This window comes from Chelonoidis abingdonii, chromosome 26, assembly GCF_003597395.2.
Source record: "Chelonoidis abingdonii isolate Lonesome George chromosome 26, CheloAbing_2.0, whole genome shotgun sequence".
Lineage (NCBI taxonomy): Eukaryota > Metazoa > Chordata > Testudines > Testudinidae > Chelonoidis > Chelonoidis abingdonii.
The window spans coordinates 13,770,992-13,792,512 of record NC_133794.1 but is presented as its reverse complement, the minus strand read 5'-3'; the positions used below and the strand labels follow the sequence as shown (position 1 = coordinate 13,792,512).

Sequence of the window (21,521 nt, the reverse complement as noted above, 5' to 3'; positions counted from 1 at the left end):
CTTTCCTGGGCCAGGAGATCACCTGATCTCTTTGTCTCCAACACCTTCAGCTGGCACCTTTGCAGGGGAGGGGCCCAGCCCATCAGCTGCTAGGAGACAGAGTGTCAGGCATTTAGGTGCACTGGCCTTTTGCTCTGCAGCAACCACACACCCTTATCCCACCACCTAGATACTTAAGAACTGCATAGGGGACACTGAGGCACCCACACAGTATTCAGAGCAAACATTAAGAACATTCCCAGTTCGTCACAATTAGCAAGTGCCGGATCCTCTCCACCCTGTTTAACCCCGGCTCCCAGGGGCCCATCCAGCACAGAGTCCTCCATCAGATCATTGGCTCATGATCTCACCCAGAATCCTCAGCTCCCTGCGGGCTCAGACCCGGGGACCCACTGACTATAAACCCAGTGTACATTTAAACCAAGACCCTACCAAAATAAAACCCTCCGTTGCCCATCCAGTTCTCCCCCGGGGGATGAGGGGAATGTGACAGGTGGGAGTTGGGCTGGAAGGCACTCAGATGCTCCTGGGAGGAGAGCAGGATAAGAATCTGGGTGTTGCACAGGGATAGGTGCCCGGATGTTTTTCTCCAGCCACACTGGATCTGTCCAGCCCCACGCCTCTTGTTGTAGCAGCACCTTGGTCTCGGAGAGGGTGCAGAGAAGAGCCACAAGAACGCAGACAGGGTTGGGAGACCTGCCTTATAGTGAGAGACTCCAGGAGCTTGGTCTATTTAGCTCAGCAAAGAGAAGGCTAAGGGGTGACTTGATTGCAGTCTCTAAGTACCTGCACATGCTCGCAGGCTGTTCAGGGAAGCAGACAAAGGTCTAACAAGGTCCAAGGGTCATGCGGGATTCTCCACCACGAGCAAGTTTTAAATCAAGAGCGGAGGTTTTTCTATCTTCAAACAGCATGTAATTCAGAGCCGTTCTCTGGCCTTGTTATGCAGGTCAGATGAGACAATCACAGGCATCCTTCTGGGCCTTATAATCTACACAAGAGGTCCCCAAACTGGGGCATGCCCCACCAGGGGGCACGGAGAAACCTATGGGTGGGAGAGCTTGGGAGGGCCCGGGTCAGCCCCCATGGGGGCTGGGGAGGGAGTGCCACCGAGCCCCTCTCCGCCCCCAACTCTGCTCCAGTCCTGCCTGTAGCCGCGTCCCCAGCTCCTGGCCCCCTGCTTCTGCCCCCCCGCCGCATCTGGCCCTGGCAGCTCCCTGCCCTCCTAGCAGCTCCATTCCCGGCCCCGTGGCTCTGTCCCCGGCCCCAGACCCACCCTCAGCTGCAGTCCCAGCCTCAGCCCCCTTTCCCCTATCCATGTCATCCCCCACTGCAGCTGCAGCCCTGCTCCTGGACCCAGCTCTGGGGAGGAGTGGGAGAGGTGGCGGACAAGAGTAAGGGGAGGTAACCCTCAAAAGTTTGGGGACCATGATCTTTGCATATCCTGCTGCAACAAATCAAACTAGCTCTGTACCCCTCATCCTTTGACACCCAGTGAGCTCATAGGCCCATCCTTAGCTCACTCGCCAATGGCCCATCTACCCCACCTCTGGATCACTCAGACCAGTCTGTACTGATGTATTACTCAGGCTTTATTTCCAGCCAGCCCCCTCGTACAAACATTCAATGTCAAACTACCCCAGCAAGCAGCTCGTCTGCCCCGTCTGGGGCTCAGAGACGGCCTGGGCAGGGCTGCATGGCTCCTCACATGTTCTTTCTGCAGGCCGAGCGCTCAACGGGATTCCCAATTCCCCTCGCACCGTGGAGCAGCACAAATTAAGACTCTTTCACCAACCTTGTGTGCGTGTCAATATTGTTATCCCAGATGGGGGAGCTGAGGAATAGGGAAGCGATGGGAGAGTCTCACGCTGAGCCAGGAGCAGATCTGGGAATGGGACCCAGGTGTCCAGGGCACGAGCCACAAGACCATTGTTTCCCCCTTTGTCCCAACCTTTCTCTCATCTATTGTATTCTCCCCTGATTCCCCCTTCCTCAAGAGCCAGAATCCTCCTCTCTCCTTCCTCTGGACCCGCCACCTCCAGCGGCCCTCTCCTGTCACATCATGGGCACCCCCTTGGGGTGGAATGGGCCTCTCTACCCTGCAAGGGAGCAGTGGAGGAGGGGGAGCCATGGTCATCCTACTTCCTCACTAGTAGCCAGGAGGAGGAGCTCAGTGGGCCTGCAGCTCAGCTTCCAGAGTCACTGTAGCTGGCGCAGGGGCTAACATGGGACTGTCACTCCATCTGAGTGACACCTGGCAGGTGCCTGTGTCCCCCGGCCCCTCCCTGTCGAGGGGCGCCTGGCACAGAGCCCCGAGGATCAGCAAAACCTGGCATTGCACCATGGGCCTGCAGACAGAGGCAGCTCTGCCCCGTGCTTAGAACAGAGGCCTGGGAGCTGGGTTTTAGTCCTGGGTGAGTCCCTTCCCTCGCCCCTTCCATGCCTCAGTTTCCCCTGCTGTGAAATGAGGGAGATGGGGGATTTGTGAGTGCAGAGTATTATCGTAAACTCCAGGTTCCTGCTGAGCAAGATCCTTCCATAGCCCACTCCCAGATGTAAGGAGAAAAGGCCAACTCTTTAGTGTCCAGGGTCAGCTGGGCAGGGGGTGCACCTGGTGCCCCACGGGTTCCTAGAGGAGTCACCTGATAGGTGGTACCATCTCTCAATGCCACTATTTGTCCCCCCACCCAGCTCCCCATGGCCAAGATCTGCACCCCCCATTAAAAGCTTTGAGGGATAGTGTGGGCTAGTGGATAGTGCACCGGACTGGGACTCAGGAGACCCAGGCTCTATTCCTGACTCTGCTGGGTGACCTTTGGCAAGTCACTTTGCTGCTCATTGCCTCAGTTTCCACTCTCAAATATGTGAGCTGTTACTGTTACTGTGAGCTCTTTGGGGCAGGGGGCATTTGGTCCTGCTATCCAGCATGTAAACAACGTAGCCCAGGACCAGGTGCATGTGTGTGCATGGAAGGTGTATACCTGTGTACGCTCATCAATGGGTGAGTGGCTGAGGGCATATGCCCTGTGTGTGTGTGTCTTGGGGGAGGGTGTGTGTCTGGTCTGTATGTGTACATGGGGGGCAAACAGAGATGCATGGCTATCTGGGGGGGGTAAGGGGATGCTTGTCCATGAAGGGGATGGGGGTAACTCAAGGGCTGCACACCCACCCATCCGTGTGGGGCTGGCATATCTGTGTGGGAGTGGCCTGACCACATGAGGGCTGTGCTCCTAGCCTGGGGGCATATGGGGCGGGCATATGTGGGGGGGGCATGGCCAAAGCACACTGCATTATGGGTATTCCCTGCCTCCTGGAGCCCCTGGGAGCAGAGCGTAAGTTAGAGCAGCCCTGAGGCTGCTCCGACACAAAGGGGTTGGGACTGATCCCAGAATACAGGGCACACAATTTATTGATCACAAGCAGCCAACCAAACAGAAATGGGGCTCAATCCCTTGATCTGGGGAACAAACCCGTGGCCGCAACCATGCAGACATAACTTCTGGCCAAGCCGCCTGCACCCCACTCACTTGCCGGATGCTGCGTGGCGTACATCCCTCCTGCCTGCTGGGGGTATGGACAAGACCTGTGTCAGCTCCATACGGGGACAATTGGCTCACGCATGCACTCCAGCACCTCTGATCCCGTCTAGCAGGGGGCAGTGGCAGGTTCGAATCCGGCCCAGGTGGGGGGACTCAGCTGGACAGCTTGAGCCCATGCAGCAGCAGGTTGCAGGCCAGCCAGCTGTGTTTATATACAGCGCCGACAAAAGCTGGCATGACATGGGCATGGCACCATCCCTGCCCCCAGAATTCCTCTCTCTCCATCAGCGCCAACCAGAAGCCCAAGGAGCATCCCCAGGTACCGTGGGCCAGTGGCGGGTGAGGACAGGGGGGCAGCACCCTTTGCCAGCTCAGCACACCCCAGCCGGCAACTCGGCCCCCAGGGATTGGAGCCTCTGGCAGGCGCACTCGGCCGTCAGCCGGGCCTCAGGGTCGGGGTCCCAGCAGTCCTCCAGCAGCTCCCGCAGGCAGATGGAAACCTAGGCGAGAGAGGTCTCTCAGGGTGCAGGTGGTGCCAGACCCCAGGCTGGCTGAGGGGTCGCCCTGAAAGAGAACCTGCTGCAGCAGAGACAAGACCCTCGCCCCCACCCTGCTCACCTGTGGGGCTCAGGCCAGGGCTGTAAAGCCCCCAGGGAACACACTAAAATCTGAGAGATCACCAAAGGGTCTCACTACATAGATGTATTTACTGCTTGCCCTTTAAACCAACAGCTGAGCCAGCTGCGTCCTTCCTCCCCTCCACTGCTCCTTTATCCCTTCCCCCTAGTGTCCCCCCAAACCCCTTTACCTGGCCTGTCCCCCTCCAGGAGTCGGAAATGGCTGGCCTCCTCCTCTCCTCCACGGCTAGTCTCCTCAGCTCACCATATGTGGGACTGCTGCCCAGTTCTGCCTCGTAGGCCAGCTGGAAAGGAGGGACCCCACAGTCTAGGGGAGGAAAGAGTGGGATAGGTGGGCGTCAAACAGCCGTGGCTTCCATCCAGTCCAGCCCCTGGCTCCGTGCATGGGCGCGTGTTGCCTTCAAGTGGCCAGCAGAGTGGATAAAAGCCCAGCTACTGCTGCTGGCTAATGGGGATTCCCCTTGGATCCAAGGGACCTGATTCTCGGCACACTCAGGCTGCACTGTCAGCACAGAGGGGCCTGCCAGTGGGGATATGTGGCCCCCTGGGGAGTCTCCCCCCATGCAGCAGTCTTCCCAGTTGGTGTGGGGCTGGCGTGACCATGTAAGGATTCTGCTTCCAGCCCCAGGGCAGGGGGCAGAGCAGGGCATGGCCAAAGCACACTGCATTATGGGTATTCCCGGCCTCCTGGGGCCCACTGGAGCAGAGTGTAAGTTAGAACAGCCCTGAGGCTGCCCTGACACCAGGGGTGTGGGACTGGGCCCAGAATACGGGGAGCACAAATTTGTCCCTGCCCCCCCTCAGCTCAGGAAGGGGATAAATGAGAATCAGCCCCCCCTGGATCTGGAGTGTATGGAGATGCAACTCAAGAATACTTGTGCTCCCCGTATTCTGGGCCCCCTTCCTCCTGGGCAGCTTGGCTCACTGCTCCCAGCAATCAGCCCATAAGCAATACCCCTTTCCACACCAGCCGGGGGCAGGCATCCTCCCCAGGGGCTGAGCTCCCAGACACCTCCCCAGGGCAGGGACCACTGTGCTGCGCAGAAGGCCCAGTGCCAGGGGGGGGGGGGGGGTGTGAATTTCTCCAAACCTCCACCAGGTGGCAGCGTTTCCAGCACTTTATTTGTCTGTCCTAGCACCGGGGGGAGGGGTGGGGGGGGCTCTTGATTTGATAGTGCATGGGGTGGAGGGTACGGAAGTGGGGAGAGAAATTATTGGCATGGGGAGAGTGTTGAGGCTTTCTAGGGAGGAGGCTGCATGCAGCAGCACGGCCATGGCTGGGGGAGGTGGGCTGAGCAATGGTTAAGCTGGGGGGCATAAAAGGGGTGGCATGAGAAGCCATGGGGTGCAGGAAGGGACCAGTACTCGGGATGTTTAAAGCCAGGCAGGTCAGAGGCCTGGGGGATGGGCTCCAGGCCTGGATCCTGCCTGGCATGGGGTCCAGGGGGTCACGCCCAGCGCCGAGCCCTACAGCCGCTCACCTGGGGAGAGCCCCGAGCATCTCGACAGGATCTCCCAGAGCACCAGGGCCAGGGAGTAGATGTCAGCCTGCTTCAGCGCGCGGCCCCAGACCTGCAGGTCCAGGCTGTCATCCAGGATCTCAGGGGCCATGTACCGCTGGGTCCCTGCCTAGGATCAGGCAGGCAGGTCAGCGCCAGCTGCCGACCACCAGCCGTTCACATGAGCTCGCCTTGCTAGTGCAACCGTCTGCATATGCCAGGGCTGAGGTTCCCATGCGTGTACCCGTGAATGGGGCTGAATCATACTAAATGGGGCTCTCAGCCTCCCCTCAAACAGCCTCCTTTCCAGGGGCTCCCCTACCTTGCCCCCCCCCCCCGATGCTCAATCACGTTCTGACACGCTCACATAGGATCACACACATCCCCCGTGAGCTCACATCCGGGGAGCTCAGACTCCCTGAGCCTCCACCCTCGCCCCCTCCATTAAAACTTCCCCTCTCTGCCCTAGATGTGTGGGGGGGGGAGGGGGGTATCACAGACACACACATACCCGCCTCTCCAGCTGGACCCACTGCTCAGTTTTCTGAGCCTTGAGCACAAGTGCTGCCACACACACACACACACATTCTCTCTCTCTCTCTCTCTCTTTCTCTCTCTCTCTTCCTACCTTCCTGACAGCAGCTTCCATGCGGCCGCCGCCCCATTGCTCCATGCGCGCAGGCAGCGCCGTGGCCAGGCCAAAGTCCCCAATGGCACAGCTCCGGTCCTCCCGCACCAGCACGTTCTGGCTGCTCAGGTCCCGGTGAGCTATGCTGGGTTTGTGCAGGCCTGGCACCAAGGAGACACGGGTTAGGAAGGGTCCAGCTGTGTGTGTGTGGGGGGGGGAATGTGCCTCTCAATGCCACCAGAGGGCAAGAAGGGCCGAATTCTGCCCCCCACCTCCCAGATAGGCACGGAGAATGGGGCATTGCAGAGACACCACCAGCTCGACTCATGGACCTGATGCATTGGACAAGGTGGTGGGGGCATGGTGGATCCTTGGCTAGTGGACAGGAAGGCTGCTGGGCCACGTGTCCTATCCCCACCTCCCAGCTCCTGGGCTTCCCCTTGAGGATGAGCGAACTTGCCACGCCGAGGCGGTGGGTGGGACTAACTTGGCACATTGAGGCTGGCTGGGCACCAGGAGTGGGGAAAGGGGGTTCGCAGCTGTGTCCGGAGCCATGGGGCTCGGGCAGAGCAAGACGTTGCCCCAGGGGCCTGCTGCTCCCCCTGCAGGGCTCCAGGAGCCAGGGAGGCTCTCACCATTGTGCCAGAGCTCCTCGTGCAGGAAGGCCAGCCCCCGGGCCAGCGACAGGGCCAGTCTGACGGTACCGTCCCAGGTGCTGATGTGCTGGGTCAGGAAGTGTCTCAGGGAACCCTGCGGGCAGACAGAACCCCGCTCAGCTGGACCCCAGGCTAGAATCACAGTTGCAGCCCTGACCCCATGCAGTCTGCTCACCAGGACCCCGTTCAGTCTGGCTGTGAAACCCCAAGTGGGGAGGGGGACCCCCGGTCCTTCCCCTGGCTGGACCCATTTCCCTGATGGGGAGCGATGGGGTCCCCAGCCCTTTCCCCAAGGATGATTCCCCAGCTGGACCCGTCCCCCACCAGGAACAGTTTTCTGAATACACTAAGTTCTCTCTCCCCATATCTGAGAACAAGCAGAATCCCCGAGCAAAATCCCCTCCCTGCCCCTGTGCACAGGCACTCAATCCCCATGCAGTTCTGCACATGCCCAGCAGAGGGCAGTGGCACCTCCCCCCCAGCCCCCCCATTCCCAGGGCTGGCTGCGGGGTGAGCACTCACCGTGGGGTAGAGCTGCAGCACCAACAGGCTCCCTTGTTCCCCGTGCACCCCTCCTCGCCCAGCCGCCAGGAGCCGGACCACGTTGTCGTGGTTCATCAGGGGCAGGGTGTGCACGGACCACTCGGCTGCAAAGTGCTGGGAGTAGGTGTCGGGGAAGGCCTTGATCGCGACGGGCGTCTGGTGCAGGGTGCCCTGCCACACCACAGAGAAGCGCCCATCCTGGAGCACCTGCAGGGGACAAAGACATTTAGGGTGACATGCTGACCTGCCTCAGGGCTGCCCTGGCACCAGGGGTGAGCAAGGGCACCCTCTCAGCTCCCTGGGATGGAGAGGGGAGCACAGAACCTAGCCTTATCCTAGATAGGGCACTGATGCAGGGAAGCTCACAGTGCTGGTGTCCCAGCTGGGCACTGCTGCGGGGAAGCTCGCAGCGCTGTGGAGTCCATGGGTGGGCACTGGTGCAGGGATGCTTAGCAGAGTGGATAAAATTTATTTTATTTTGTTTAACTCTCATGGGAGTTAGGTTCCTAACCTTTGAAAATACCTGTAGGCACCTATTATCATCTTTAGGTGCCTAAATACCTTTGAAAGTCTCCAGAGTGACCAGAAACAATCCCTCAATTCACTAATGACAGATCAGTCTCCCACTGTTGAATAAGCCAGTTAGTTTTGAATGCAAAATGTGTTTGGATAAACTTATGGTTTGGGCCCCTTACGTATCCAGGACATTTAGGGAGTTTTATTTCACTAATCAAAACGTTTTAAAATGCTGGGTTTGTGCATTTTTACTGGAATGCCAATTTCTATCCAGATGCAGCTTGAGACAAATCACAAGTAAACAATTATTTGTTAGCAAATACGAAACGTGTCCTTGGCCATTTCCGAACATAATCAAAAATGTCAAAATTAAGATTCTGATTAAATAAATGCTAAGCTACATAACTGCTTAAATAAATGTGTATCGATATAAAGCGTCCTCTGGTTAGCAAAGAGAAGGACCAAATTTAGAGAACAGGCTATATTTAGTAGTGAATCAACATGTTTGAATGGTTACCCACCACCGAGAATGAACCATGAGGAAAAGAACTAAAAAACACAAATGCAAAATGCAATTAAAATCAGTGATTTAAGTCAAGGTTTCCTGCTTGTTGGTTTAAATGAAGATTCAAATCAGTGCTTTAAATCAGTCCACCCTGAAGCTTGCAGCAGTGGAGACCCTGCCTGTTAATGCTGCGAGGAAGTTTGCAGTGCTGGAGACCAGACCTGGCACTGCCCCGGGGAAGCTCACAGCTCTGGAGCCCCCACCTGGCACTGCCAGCACAAACACCAGTTTGCATGGGCCAAGACTGATCTGCCTCCTCCTGCAGCTCAATGGGGACACGCCAGGTGACGCTTGCTGTCCCCCCTGCAGAACCAGGCTGCAACCCACACCGACAGAGGCAAGACTGAGGCAAAGGCCAGTCTGCGCTGTCAGCCCCCAACGCAGCCACCAAGTTAGACCTGGAGGAACTGGAGCCCTGACAGCTCCTGGTTGGGGGGTTCCCTCTCATGGCTGGAATGGGGGTCCATGGTGACTTTGGTCAGCTCCCCGCTTGCCTCCTGGCGCAGCAGCACTGCACAGACCTTCATCCTTCTCAGCACTGCGGAGAGAAAGCGAGACAGATTCCCCCTGCAGTAACACAGGGGACTGGGCCCAACACACAACACGGTGAGGTGCCCTGGACTAACATACAGAGCTGCAGGGCCCACGGGCTGCTCAGCATAAACCACTCGGTGGCATGAGAGAAAACGTGTGAGAGTTTGTCACCAATCAACCCACGATGTGTGTGTGTGTGTATGTGTGTATAGACAGACAGACAGGGTGAGTCATACACTAACCCAGTATGGGTGTGTGTAGAGAGAGAGACTGTGTGTACAGACAGAGTATACACAGATAGTGTGGGTGTGTATGTATGTGTGTGTGTGTGTGGAGAGAAAGAGAGAAACAGATGGTTTGTGCATAGATAAACAGACAGTGTGGGTGTGTATGTTTGTGTGTCATACACCATCTCAGTTTGTGTGTGTATAGAGAGAGACAGACTGTGTGTTTAGAGAGAGACAGACTGTGTACACAGACATCCAGACTCTGAGTGTGTGTGCATGTGTGTGTGTATATAGAGAGAGATGGACAGACGACGTGGTGAGTAGAGACAGACTGTGTAGACAGATAGACAGACGAACTGTGTGGGTGTGTGCGTGTATGTGTGAATCATACACCAACCCAATTTGTGTGCATATAGAGAGATAAATAGACTGTGTGTGTGTGTAGAGAGAGACAGTGTGTGTCAACAGACTGAGCGCGTGTGTGTGTGTAGAGACAGACCACGTGTGTGTGTGTGTATACGGACAGACCATGTGTGTGTGCGTAGAGAGAGACAGACTCTGTGTGTGTGTGTGTGTGTGTGTGTGTGTGTGTGTGTGTGTGGAGAGAGAGAGATAACCTGTGTATACAGACAGACCACGTGTGTGTGTGTGTGTATAGAGAGAGAGACGGACAGACGACGTGGTGTGTAGAGACAGACTCTGTAGACAGATAGATGAACTTTGTGTGTGTGTGTGTATATGTGTGAATCATACACCAACCCAATTTGTGTGCATATAGAGAGACAAACAGACCGTGTGTGTATGTAGAGAGAGACAGACTGTGTGGGTCGACAGACCCTGTGTGTGTGGTGTGTGTGTGTGTGTGTATGTGTGCGTGTGTAGAGAGAGACAGCCTGTGTATACGGACAGACCACATGTGTGTGTAGAGAGAGACAGACTGTGTGTGTCGACAGACCCTGTGTGTGTGTATGTGTGAATCGTACACCAACCCAGTGCGTGTGTGTCAGGCTGTGCGTGTACCTGTGTGTGAGGCAGAGGCAGCGACTGAGAGGAGAGGGACAGGGAGTCTAATAAATACCAAGAACCCCCCCAGCACCCCAAGCCCTGTGATCTTAACAGGCCACTTGAGCTGAAAGGGGTTCCCCGCTGGGGCTATCGGCGTTGGGCCTTGGACAGAATTCCAGCTGCGCCCACTAGAGGGCAACCTGGCTCCAGACTGGCTGAACAGCCCTGATGGTGGCTCCAGCAGAGGGCAGCGGTGTCTGTGGGCAATTAACTGGGCAGGGCGCCCCCTGCTGGCTGGGAACAGGGACCACGACCGGAGCCACTCCTTCCCTCGCACAACTGGGGCTTGTGCGAGTGCAGTCCAGTTTCCATGGCTGAGATGACCAGGAGACCTGTGATGGCAGGCAGGGGGTGACATCTCAAACCCCATATTCCCCGCTGGACCGAGGGCCTGCAGGAGTCGGGGCCGGGGGAGGCCATACCTAGGAAGGCCAGACAGCCGAGGAAGAGCAGCAGCGAGCAGGCCACGGCGATCCAGATGGTGCCCATCGGAGCAGACCCAGCTGAGGCTGCGGAAAAGGCAGAGAGAGGGGGAGGCCGAACTGAGGACTCAGCCCCAGACACGACCCACAGTCATATGAGAAGGACGCCTGGGATACGGCTCCCCCGGGGGTGTTGGGATCCAGCCATCTCCTGGCTGCCCCCTCGAGTGCGCCCCCCTGCACCAAGCCCAGCCCCACACTAAACGTCCTGAGCAACAGCGCTCCTAGCCATTCCCTGGGGGCACTGTTCCCAGCCAGATCTGTCCCCCTCATCAGGGAATGGGGGCCCCCGCAGCCTGTCCCTGGGGGGCGATTCCTTGCCCAGATGTGGCATGTCGGGGTACCCAACACCCCTAATGTTCAGCCTAAGTGACACTTTTCTTAATCAGCTCCCATGACACACACCTCCTGTCTCCTTGGGCCCCAGTGGCCACCTCTCCCACCTAGCCACTAGCCAGCCCCCTCCTGGAACAGAAAGGCTGAGGAGTGCACATGGCACAAACCAGATGGGGGCTGCTGGAGCCCTTCACATCTGGCCCTCGATCCCCGTCCCTCCCACAGGACGCTCCTCTGCTCGAGTTTTAATTAAACTCCTGGAGAAAGAATGGTTTCCCCCCCGCCACCTCCCCACTTCTCTCAGCTGCCAACATTCCTGTATCCTCCCTCTGCTGCAGCCCATCAAAGCTGGTGGGGTGGGGAGCTGGGTCGCAGCACTACAAAGCTAGGTGGGGGGACCCAATCCAGCCCCAGGCATGCTGTTAAAGGAGCAGGGCAGTCAGATCCTGGCCTGGCCAATTCCAGCTAGGCATCCTTACTGGCAGATGCCAAGATAGTCCCCTTGCAGGGAGTGGGGTCTAGTGGTCAGAGCAGGGGGTTGGGAGTCAGGATTCCTGGGTTCTATTCTTAGCTTGGGGGAGGGAGTTGAGTCTAGTGGTTAGTGCAAGGGAGCTGCATCTCGAGGCAAGGCACAGGGGCCTCATCCTATCCTTTTCTCTCCTGCCCACAGAGCAGGTCTGCAGCTAAGTGCTTCCTCCTGCTGCAGGAATGAATGAACCAGAGATGAGAGGGAAGCAGCGGGATGCAGGGGTGCAGGGAGAGCAGAGGGAATTACCCCTTCTCTGCTGCACTGTGCCACCACTCCACTGCCCCTTTGCCACACCCTCCACCCCCCGCTGCCCTGTGCCGGGGGATGGGGCTCCCTCCCAGCCCCCCTGAGATCTAACATACTGGAATCAGACTGGCCCTGTCTACAGCATCAAAGACCTCAGGGCCCAGAGCTCGCTCCCTGGTCTCTCCCAGGCCCCAGGCGCTGTCACTGGGCACCAGACAGAGGCTCCGCCAGGGGCCCTCGTGCCTGATCAGGGCAAACTCAGGCCAGGAGCCCATACCAAGGGGTCAGGGTTCGGCACTGTAGGAGCAGCCCATCGGGTGCCACTCAGGGCACAGCTCCCCTCCCTGTGCTGAGCCCTCTGGGTCAGCCCCCCATCCACAGCCCCCCTATCCTGCAGCCCTGGCCCTGGGCTAGAGTAAGAATCAGGATGTGAACCCCCCACTCCCCGGCTTTAACTACTATACACCACTCCCACCCCTCCCCCCCGCGCTGGACATAGAACCCAGGAGTCCTGGCTCCCCATCCCCCAGCTCTAACCCACTAAACCGCACTCCTCCCCCAAGCTGGGTACAGAACCCAGGCGTCCTCGCTCCCCTCACCAAACCCCACTCCCCACAGAAAGTCCAGCAGCCCCATGTGGCAGCTGCTCGGCGGGATGCGTCGTGGGCAGCATCGCTGGGTCGGACCCAGTCCCACCGGCCCAGCCTGGTCCCGTGTGAGCGCCGGGTTCCCCTGCCTCCCAGCTGCTTATCAGGGTGACTCAGAGCTCTGGCGCTCGCACTCCCCTGCCTGGCTCGCCTCCCCAAGGTCTGTGGGGCAGCGTCCAGGCCAGAGCATCCAGATAGCCGGGGTCTCCGCCTGGACTGCACACCTGCTGGGGGGCGGGGAGAGGAGAGCCTGGCCTTCATGGGCTGGGGGGGTGGTTACACAGTGACTGCCCCATGCTAAGCAGGGTCCTTCTTCCAGCCTGAGGTGGGGTAGGGGGGAGTTTGCAGAGGGGATGCACAGAGAAGACTGGGATGGGGACACTTTAGGGAGGGGAACAGAGCCAGACATGGGGCAGGGGGGCAAGAGGGGATGCATGGGACAGACATGACAGGAAGGGCCAGGGCAATTATTTATGCTTTATCTTGTGTCTGGCTCCATTTATTTTCGACACATTTCCCCACACACACCTCAGACATCTCCTTCCCCTAGCTCTGCTAGTGCCCCGCAGTCCTGACCCATAAACCCCTGCTAACCCCACCTTGGCCCCCCCCAGCTCTGCCAGAACCCCTCAGTCCCGATACCCCCCTGCTCCATCAGACATCTCCCTCCCCTAGCTCTGCTAGTGCCCCGCAGTCCTGACCCATAAACCCCTGCTAACCCCACCTTGGCCCCCGCCAGCTCTGCCAGAGCCCCTCAATCCCGACACCCCCCTGCTCCATCAGACATCTCCCTCCCTGAGCTCTACCAGTGCCCCGCAGTCCTGACCCATAAACCCCTGCTAACCCCACCTTGGCCCCCGCCAGCTCTGCCAGAGCCCCTCAATCCCGACACCCCCCTGCTCCATCAGACATCTCCCTCCCTCAGCTCTACCAGTGCCCCTCAGTCCTGACCTGCAGCCCCCTGCTAGTAACCCTCCCCCTGCCCCCCCCCAGCTATGCTGGAGCCCCTCAATCCCAACAACCCCCACTCTCTCTCAGACATCTCCCTCCCCCAGCTCTACAGTGCCCCTCAGTCTTGGCCCACAGTCCCCTGCTAACCCCATCCTGGACCCCCCAGCGCTGTCAGAGCCCCTCAATCCCAACAACTCCCCCACTACCTCAGACATCTCCCTCCCGCAGCTCTGCCAGTGGCCCTCAGTCCCAACATGCCCTCCCACTATCAGACATCTCCCTCCCCCAACTCTGCCAGTGCCCCTCAGTCCTGACCCAAAGCCTCCTGCTAACCGCACCCTGGGCCCCCCAACTCTGGGGGCATTTTCCCCAGCGATACCTCACCTTGCGGCGCTGCAGGGGCCCCAAGCTGGCTGACGTTGGCATTGCAGAAGTTGGAGCGGCACAGGCAGCGCTGGAGGATGGCCCCTGTGGTGTGGACGGGGCTGGTTTTGCAGGCTGGGGAGTCGCAGCCATCTCGGTCGCTGCCCCAGCAACCTGGCCTCCCGTAGAGAGACAGACAGACAGAGCCATCAGGGAACTAAGCACCCCCCCCAGCCTACTCTCTTCTATCCCACCCCAGCACAGCTTCCTACTCCTGCAGTGCCCTCGGGCACAGTGTCCATCATATGGGTGCCCAAGCCCAGACCTGCAGCCACCTGGGGATGGGAAAGACCCTCCCCCGCTCGCTGGCCTGAGCCAGCCGCAGCCCAGTTGGACACGTGGAGAGGGCAGTCTGAGCAGAGGGCACCACACAGGCCTTCCCCTTCATGGGGAGTTGCAGGGGCAATAAATCCAGCCGCTGCTTTTAGACTCACTTTTCACAGACCCATGGGAAGTGACTTGCCCGAGGTTGGTGCCAGAGCTAGGGAGAGAACCCAGAAAGCCTGGCTCCCAGCCCCCCCTGCTCAAACCACTAGACCCTTCTCCCCTGAGAAAGCTGGCATTGAACCCAGGAGTCCTGACTCCCAGCCCTGGGAGACAGAGACAGACCCCACTCCCTTCCCAGAGCAGAAATAGAACCCAGGCATCCTGCTTCCTTGGGGTAACCAGATGTCCCAATATTAGGGGCTTTGTCTTATACAGGCAACTATCCCCCGCCCCCCAAATAAAAGTGTCACCCTATGTCCCACCGCATCACTTCAGCAGCCCCTCACCTTGCATCACCACTTGGAGTTGTCCGTGGCTTTGGTTCCAGATCCCAAAGCAGCAGTGGCTGGAGTGGCAAAGGATGGTGCCGCGCTCAGTGCCCCCCAGAAGACGACCCCGGTGCCGCATGGAGCCCTGCAGGTTGTGGGGTGGCTCAAAGAAGACGCAGCTCCGGTTCCCGCTCAGGGTGCCTGGAGAGACACAAGAGGCTCAGCTGGGTGGATGCAGGACTTACATCCGCTCTCTCCCTCCGGCCCCCCCACACCGGGGGCAGCAGCCTGGCCTTCTGCCCATCTCCCCCTGCCTGTGCAAGCCCTGCTGCCAAGGGGCACTAGGAGAGCACGCCCCCCCCCCTGCCCCATACCCGGCAGCCCCAGGCTCAGCCAGAGGCACAGCCCCTGAAGCAGGCGGAGGGCCCAGGGATGCATGATCACCCTATCACAGCCACTGGTCCTTTTTCCAGCACCTGGAGCACGCGTGTGAGCCCAGCTGGCCCTCCCACAAGGCCTAGCACAGGTGGGAAGGACTTGGCTGGCTCCATGCGTGGGATGGGGCCGAGACACTGTCAACGGCCGGAGGATGCAAAAGGAGCACGGGGAAGGAGGGTGGCGCTCCCCCGCGCCCTGCTCTGATCCTGCTCCCACCCTGAGACTCAGCCCCCATGGGCCCTACTCCCCACCTTGGCCCCTGGCCTGCGGGCTGGCGCTCAGCCCAGAGACAGTGTATCCTGCTGGGTTCTGTATCAGCAACTCTTGCCTGCTCAGAGCCTGCTGGGAGCTGGGCAGTAATTTCAGTGCCCGGGGCCCTCATCTGGAAGCAAACAGCTCCAAGGCCCATTCCCAGCCCAGAACCTTCCTCATAAAGCCCAGTCTCCATTTATAATTAGAGTCCAGGGGTCAGGTACGTACACTGGGCCCCATGCCTCATGCCCCGAGCCCCAGCAGAAGGCCCTCAGATGCAGCACTAATGCCAACTAGAGTAATTATCCTGCCTCCCTAAACACTCCCCTACCCCACTGAGCTGCAGCTGGATTGGGCTAAATACCTCTGTGGATCAGGGCCTGGACTTCCATGTGGCTGTTAACAGCTGCCATGCCCCACCCCAGAGGCAGCTGCAATTCAGCAAGTGTCGGCAAAAGCATTTCCCGGGGGGAAAGGGCTGCATCAAAGCTGCTCAAAAGAGCAATCCCCGGCTTTTTGCCGGTGCCACCACCACCAGCCTCTGAGCTGCAGGGTAGCAGGGGCTCCTATGCCCCCTTATGGACAAGGAGGTGATGGTCTTGCTCTCCCCAAAGGTGTAAAACTCCAGAGCCAGACCCTGTCACAGGCTGGCTGGCCCTGTAGGGGGCATCAAGTTCAGGTGACAGGTCACCTACCTTCCCAGCTGATCATATGGCCCTGTTCAATTATTAGACCGAGCTGGAAAGGGTCTAAAAACTAAAAGAACAGCCAGACTGGGTCAGACCAAAGGTCCATCCAGCCCAGTATCCCATCTTCCAACAGTGGCCAATGCCAGCTGCCCCAGAGGGAATGAACAGAATAGGGAATCATCAAGTGATCCATCCCCTGTTGTCCATTCCCAGCTTCTGACAAACAGAGGCTAGGCACACCATTCCTGCCCATCCGGACTAAGAGCCACTGATGGACCTGTCCTCCATGAACGTATCTAGTTCTTTTTTGAACCCTGTTACGGTCTTGGCCTTCAGAGCATCTTCTGGCAAAGAGTTCCACAGGCTGACTGTGTGTTGTGTGAAAAAATACTTCCTTTAGTTTGTTTTAAACCTGCTGCCTATTAATCTCATTTGATGACCCCTAGTTCTTGTGTTGAGGAGTAAATAACACTTCCTTATTTACTTTCTCCTCAGTAGTCATGATTTTATAGACCTCAATCATATCCCCTCCCCAGGCCTCTCTTTTCCAAGCTGAAAAGTCCCAGTCTTATTAAATCTCTCCTCATGTGGAAGCTGTTCCATACTCTTAATCATTTTTGTTGCCCTTTTCTGAACCTTTTCCAATTCCAATATATCTTTTTTGAGATGAGGCTGACCACATCTACATACAGTATTCAAGATGTGGGGGTACCATGGATTTATATAGAGGCAAAATGATATTTTCTGTCTCATTATCTATCCCTTTCTTAATGATTCCCGACATTCTGTTTGCTTTTTTGACAGCTGCAGCACGTTGAGTGGATGTTTTCAGAGAACTCTCCACAACTCCAAGATCTTTCTTGAGTGGTAACAGCTAATTTAGAGCCCATCATTTCATACGTATAGTTGGGACTATGTTTTCCAATGGGCATTACTTTGCATTTATCAACACTGAATTTCACCTCCCATTTGGTTGCCCAGTCACATAGTTTTGTGAGATCCTTTTGTAGCTCTTCGCAGTCTGCCTGGGACTTAACGATCCTGAGTCGTTTTGCATCATCTGCAAATGTTGCCACTTCACTGTTTACCCCTTTTTCCAGATTATTTAGAAATATGTTAAATTGGACTGGTCCAAGTACAGACTCCACTATTTGCCACTATCCATTCTGAAAACTGACAATTTATTCCTTCCCTTTGTTTTCTGTCTTTTAACCAGCTACTGATCCATGAGAGGACCTTCCCTCTTTATCCCATGGCAGCTTACTTTGCTTAAGAGCCTTTGGTGAGGGAACTTGTCAAAGGCTTTCTGAAAAATCTAAGCACACTATATCCATCGGAAAAAGAACAGGAGTACTTCTGGCACCTCTCCCATGTCCACATGCTGGTTGACCCCCTCAAAGAATTCTAGTAGATTGGTGAGGCATGATTTCCTTTTACAAAAACCATGTTGGGTTTTCCCCAACAAATTATGTTCATCTATGTGCCTGGCATATTTGTTCCTTACTGTCGTTTCAACCAATTTGTCTGATACTGAAGTCAGATTTACTGGCCTGTAATTGCCGGGATCACTTCTGGAGCCTTTTTTAAAAATTGGCATCACATTAGCTATCCTCCAGTCATCTGGTCCGGAAGCTGATTTAAATGATAGGTTACAGACTACAGTTAGTAGTTCTGCAATTTCATGGGATTCTTAGAAAGGGGGATAGCTTAGCTGCCAGGGGAAGCTGGAGAAGGGTAGCTGGCTGGCTTCTCTGGGGGTATCGCTACACTGCAGCTGGTAGCGTGCCTCTCAGTCCAGATGGACAGACGTGCCAGCGCACTAAAAGTACCAGAGCTAACATGGTAGCTAGTCTGAGCTGCCCCAATGTCCACACTGCTACTTTCAGTGCACCAGCTGAGCGGAGCTAGCGCCTGGCTCTCTACCTGGGCTGGGGGGCTCGCTTGCACCTGCAGCGTAGACGTACCCTGGTGGGCCCTGGAGCAGGGGGAGTCCCAGGCCAGGGGTCTGTGGAGCGGCAAGTGTGAGCTGGGCTCCGGCCCATGGCTCTGAAGCAGAAGGGGGGCAGGGGAAGTAGCCCAGGGTGGGCCAAGGAGCTGTTCTGTGGTTGAGGTTTTGCCACAGTTTTCTGTCTGGGGACAAATTGTGCTGGATGCAATGGTCAGTCAGCGAGTCAGGCCAGGAGCCTACAGCCACCCTCCCTCCTCCTCCCTCACCCCCCAAATCGTTACACTGACTTTTGAGGTCTCAATCTCCTCCCCTGGTGAGAATGTCTGCTCCTTGCAGGGGACAGTGCACTCGGCCACCGTTCTGCAGTGTCCTGATTGGCTGCTCTTCCTAAGAGGTAGGCAAGTGAGGAAAGGCAGCCAATTAGAAGGGGGTGTCCCATCTGCTCCCCGCCCCCCCACAGCCAGCAGGGCTGAAATTCACAAGGGTAGCAGTGACTTGTGGAACTGCTGTGAGATTTGGCAACGCTGCAGGAGAGCTGTGTTGGCACCCATCACCATGGTGTTTGGGCATTTCCCAGTCTTTAATGTATTTAGCCTCAGCATGCAGGCAGGGCAGTGCTGTTATCCCCATTGTACAGGGAGAGAACTGAGGCACAGAGAGGCTAAGTGACTGTGCCAAGGTCACACTGGAAGTCTGTGGCAGAGCAGAGAATTGAATCTGGATCTCTCAGTACCTCAGAAGGGTTTTTACCCTTCTTCCTCTGCAGCATGGAGTGTGGCTCACCTATGGGGATCATCCAGACACCTGTCAGCTAATCAATTCCCTGCACTCCTCTGAGGGCCAGGCCCCTGCTCAGGTCAAGAACATTTCCCCCACCCCACCGGCAGGAGAGCCTGACAATAACCACTAGGCAGCCTTCCCTCTTTGTAGCCCTCCTCATCTACACTGGGGCCAACATCTTTAACCCAGAGCCAGGCCTGTGCTGACCAGAGCTAGAGGCTGGAAACACCTAGGAGCCCTCAACGTTGGGAATCGCAGTAGGCCAGCAGAACTAGGTGTTAGCTATTCATGGGGGCCAGGCCGTTAGTGGTCTCTAGTGGTCAGCACAAGCCCCATGAGAGGGTTCTACGCTTGACCGTGGGAAGGGGGTGAGGCTGGCTTAAGCAGGGAATACAGAGATCAGGACTCCTGGGTTCTGTTCCCAACTCTGCCCTTTCCTTGCTGGGTAAGCTCAAGACAACCACCTTTGGCTCCATTTCCACAGCTAGACAAACAGGGATATTGATTCAGCTCTCATTCAGCAGTGTCAGGAGGGATAATCAATCTAAGCCCCATGCCTTTCTGAGGGGAAAAAAAAAGACAAACTTGCTCTAGCTCGGAGTAGCAGCTAAGGAAGGTTGCAGGAAGGCGTTTTTTGTTTTCCCCACGTTGTTTACTTCACCCATCTCACGCTACTTGGTTCACCGTCCCTTTCCTCTGTGTGATTCCTTGGTAACAACACCAAGGTGAGGTTTTTCGGAAAGGAGTGACTTAAGCTGTCGGTGCCCCTTTAAACAGTAGCAATGCCTTGTGCTTCCATATTGTAATTGGTAGATCTCATGGAAGGAAGTTAATGAATGAATATTTGTAAATGAGATCACGATCACTGAGCTTGGAGATCATGGCATGAAATTTTCAAAAGAACCTAAGGGTACACGTACCTAGGGATAAAGGCCCCACAGTACGGCCACGCTGGCCTGGGTCAGCCGACTCAGGCTCATGGGGGCTGTGGTTGCAAAGCTTGGGCTCGAGCTGGAGCCTGAGCTCTGGAATTCTCCCCCCTCAAGGGATCCAAAAGTTGGGGCTCCAGGTTGGAGGTTTTACACTGTAATTTTTCAACCCAAGTCCAAGCCCTGTGAGCCTGAGCCAATCCCAGCCTTTTTATCCCCGGATAGACATACCCTAAGTGACTTAGGTGCTTTTGGACTCTGTATCCCATGACCAAGAGACATTACAGAGGGTCAAAACATTAGTACACTGGAGGGAGAGGGGGTGGGCTAGTGGGTAGAGTCCTGGACCAGGACTCAGGAGACCGGGGTCTATTCCAGGTGTAGGTGACCTATGGCACGTATGCCAAAGGCAGAGTGCAAGCTGGTTTTCAGTCCTGGCCACCGGTCCAGGGGGCTCTGTATTTTAATTTTAGATGAAGCTTCTTAAACATTTTAAAAACCTTATTTACTTTACATACAACAATAGTTTAATTATATATTATAGACTTCTAGAAAGAGACCTTCTAAAAACATTAATGTATTACTGGCACGCAAAACCTTAAATTAGAGTGAATAAACGAAGACTTAGCACACCACTTCTGAAAGGTTGCCAACCCCTAGTACTCCCAGTTCTGCCACGGGCCTGATGAGCAAGTCACTAGCTGTGTAGATTCCCCTTTGTCAAGTGCTTTGATGGATAGGAGGCTTTATCCCAGAGACTGCAGAGTGGGCCTGCTAGGAAATCTCCAGTAGGCATGAATAATGTGTCCGGCTCTGGTCGCTCATCTCACCAAAGGATATAGTGGAACTGGCAAAGGTTCAGAGAAGGGGAACAAAGGCCATCAAGGGTATGGAATGGCTTCTGTAGGAGGAATCAAAAGATCAGGGCTGTTCAGCTTAGACAAGAGATGAATAAGGGGTGATGTGATGGAAGTCTATAAAATCATGAATGGAGTGTTATTTACCCTTCCCCACAATACAAAAATCAGGGGTCACCCAATGAAATTAATAGGCAGCAGGTTTTATCCAAAACCCGAGGAAGTACTTTTTCCACTCCACACACAATTAACTTGTGAAACTCATTGCCATGGGATGTTGAGATGGCCAAAAGTATAACAGGATTCAGAAAAGAACTAGATAAATTCATGGAAGACAGCCCTTGGTGGACCTATTAGCCAAGATGGTCAGGGACTGGAACTTCATGCTCAGGGTGATGCTAAACCTCTTGCCTGCCAGAAAACAGCAGAGGAAGAGGGGGATGGATCACTCAAAATTGTCCTGTTCTGTACTCGCTCCCTGAAGCTCTGGTATGGGCCACTATCAGAAGATCGGATACAGGGCTAGATGGCCCACTGGCCTGACCCAGCATGGCTGTTCTTATGAACAATAAAGTTCAAGACAGATGGACACACGAGTCGGGTTTGTCTCTTCATCTGTGATGAAGACTGTCTCTGCCAGATCCCAGCATCCGCAGCCCGATGAAGTCAATGGAAAGACAGTCTACCGCCATTCAGCAACACTTGCTTTCTCATTTACTACAGTGCTGTAGGAACAAAAATACATTTACAAACCACAGCCACCAAGAAGCCACACAACAGGTGTTGGGCAAAGGCGCTTGAGCTCAAGATGAATGCCAAAAGGCACCGAAATATTCTTTAAAGCACAAA

At 56.0% G+C, this 21,521-nt stretch overlaps 3 protein-coding genes across 3 annotated transcripts in view; all 3 read right to left on the bottom strand.

Annotated features, from left to right (window-relative positions):
- PRR13 (proline rich 13) overlaps positions 1-21,521 on the bottom strand; it is a 328,718-nt gene that overhangs the window by 13,597 nt on the left and 293,600 nt on the right. The gene's annotated exons all lie outside the window — the stretch shown is intronic.
- Positions 1,575-16,344, bottom strand: AMHR2 (anti-Mullerian hormone receptor type 2). Its single transcript, XM_075061077.1, is given in 11 exon segments — positions 1,575-3,885; positions 3,888-4,039; positions 5,659-5,806; positions 6,305-6,465; positions 6,940-7,054; positions 7,483-7,710; positions 8,983-9,122; positions 10,833-10,919; positions 13,986-14,138; positions 14,798-14,980; positions 15,154-16,344. Coding segments are annotated over 11 exon segments (1,569 nt in total). The 5' UTR covers positions 15,218-16,344; the 3' UTR covers positions 1,575-3,747.
- The window catches only part of SP1 (Sp1 transcription factor), a 37,099-nt gene continuing 35,880 nt past the window's right edge, over positions 20,303-21,521 (bottom strand). Inside the window, exon 7 of the transcript XR_012654889.1 lies at positions 20,303-21,397. The gene's annotated coding sequence lies outside the window, so the exon portion shown is untranslated. The remainder of the gene's footprint in view (positions 21,398-21,521) is intronic.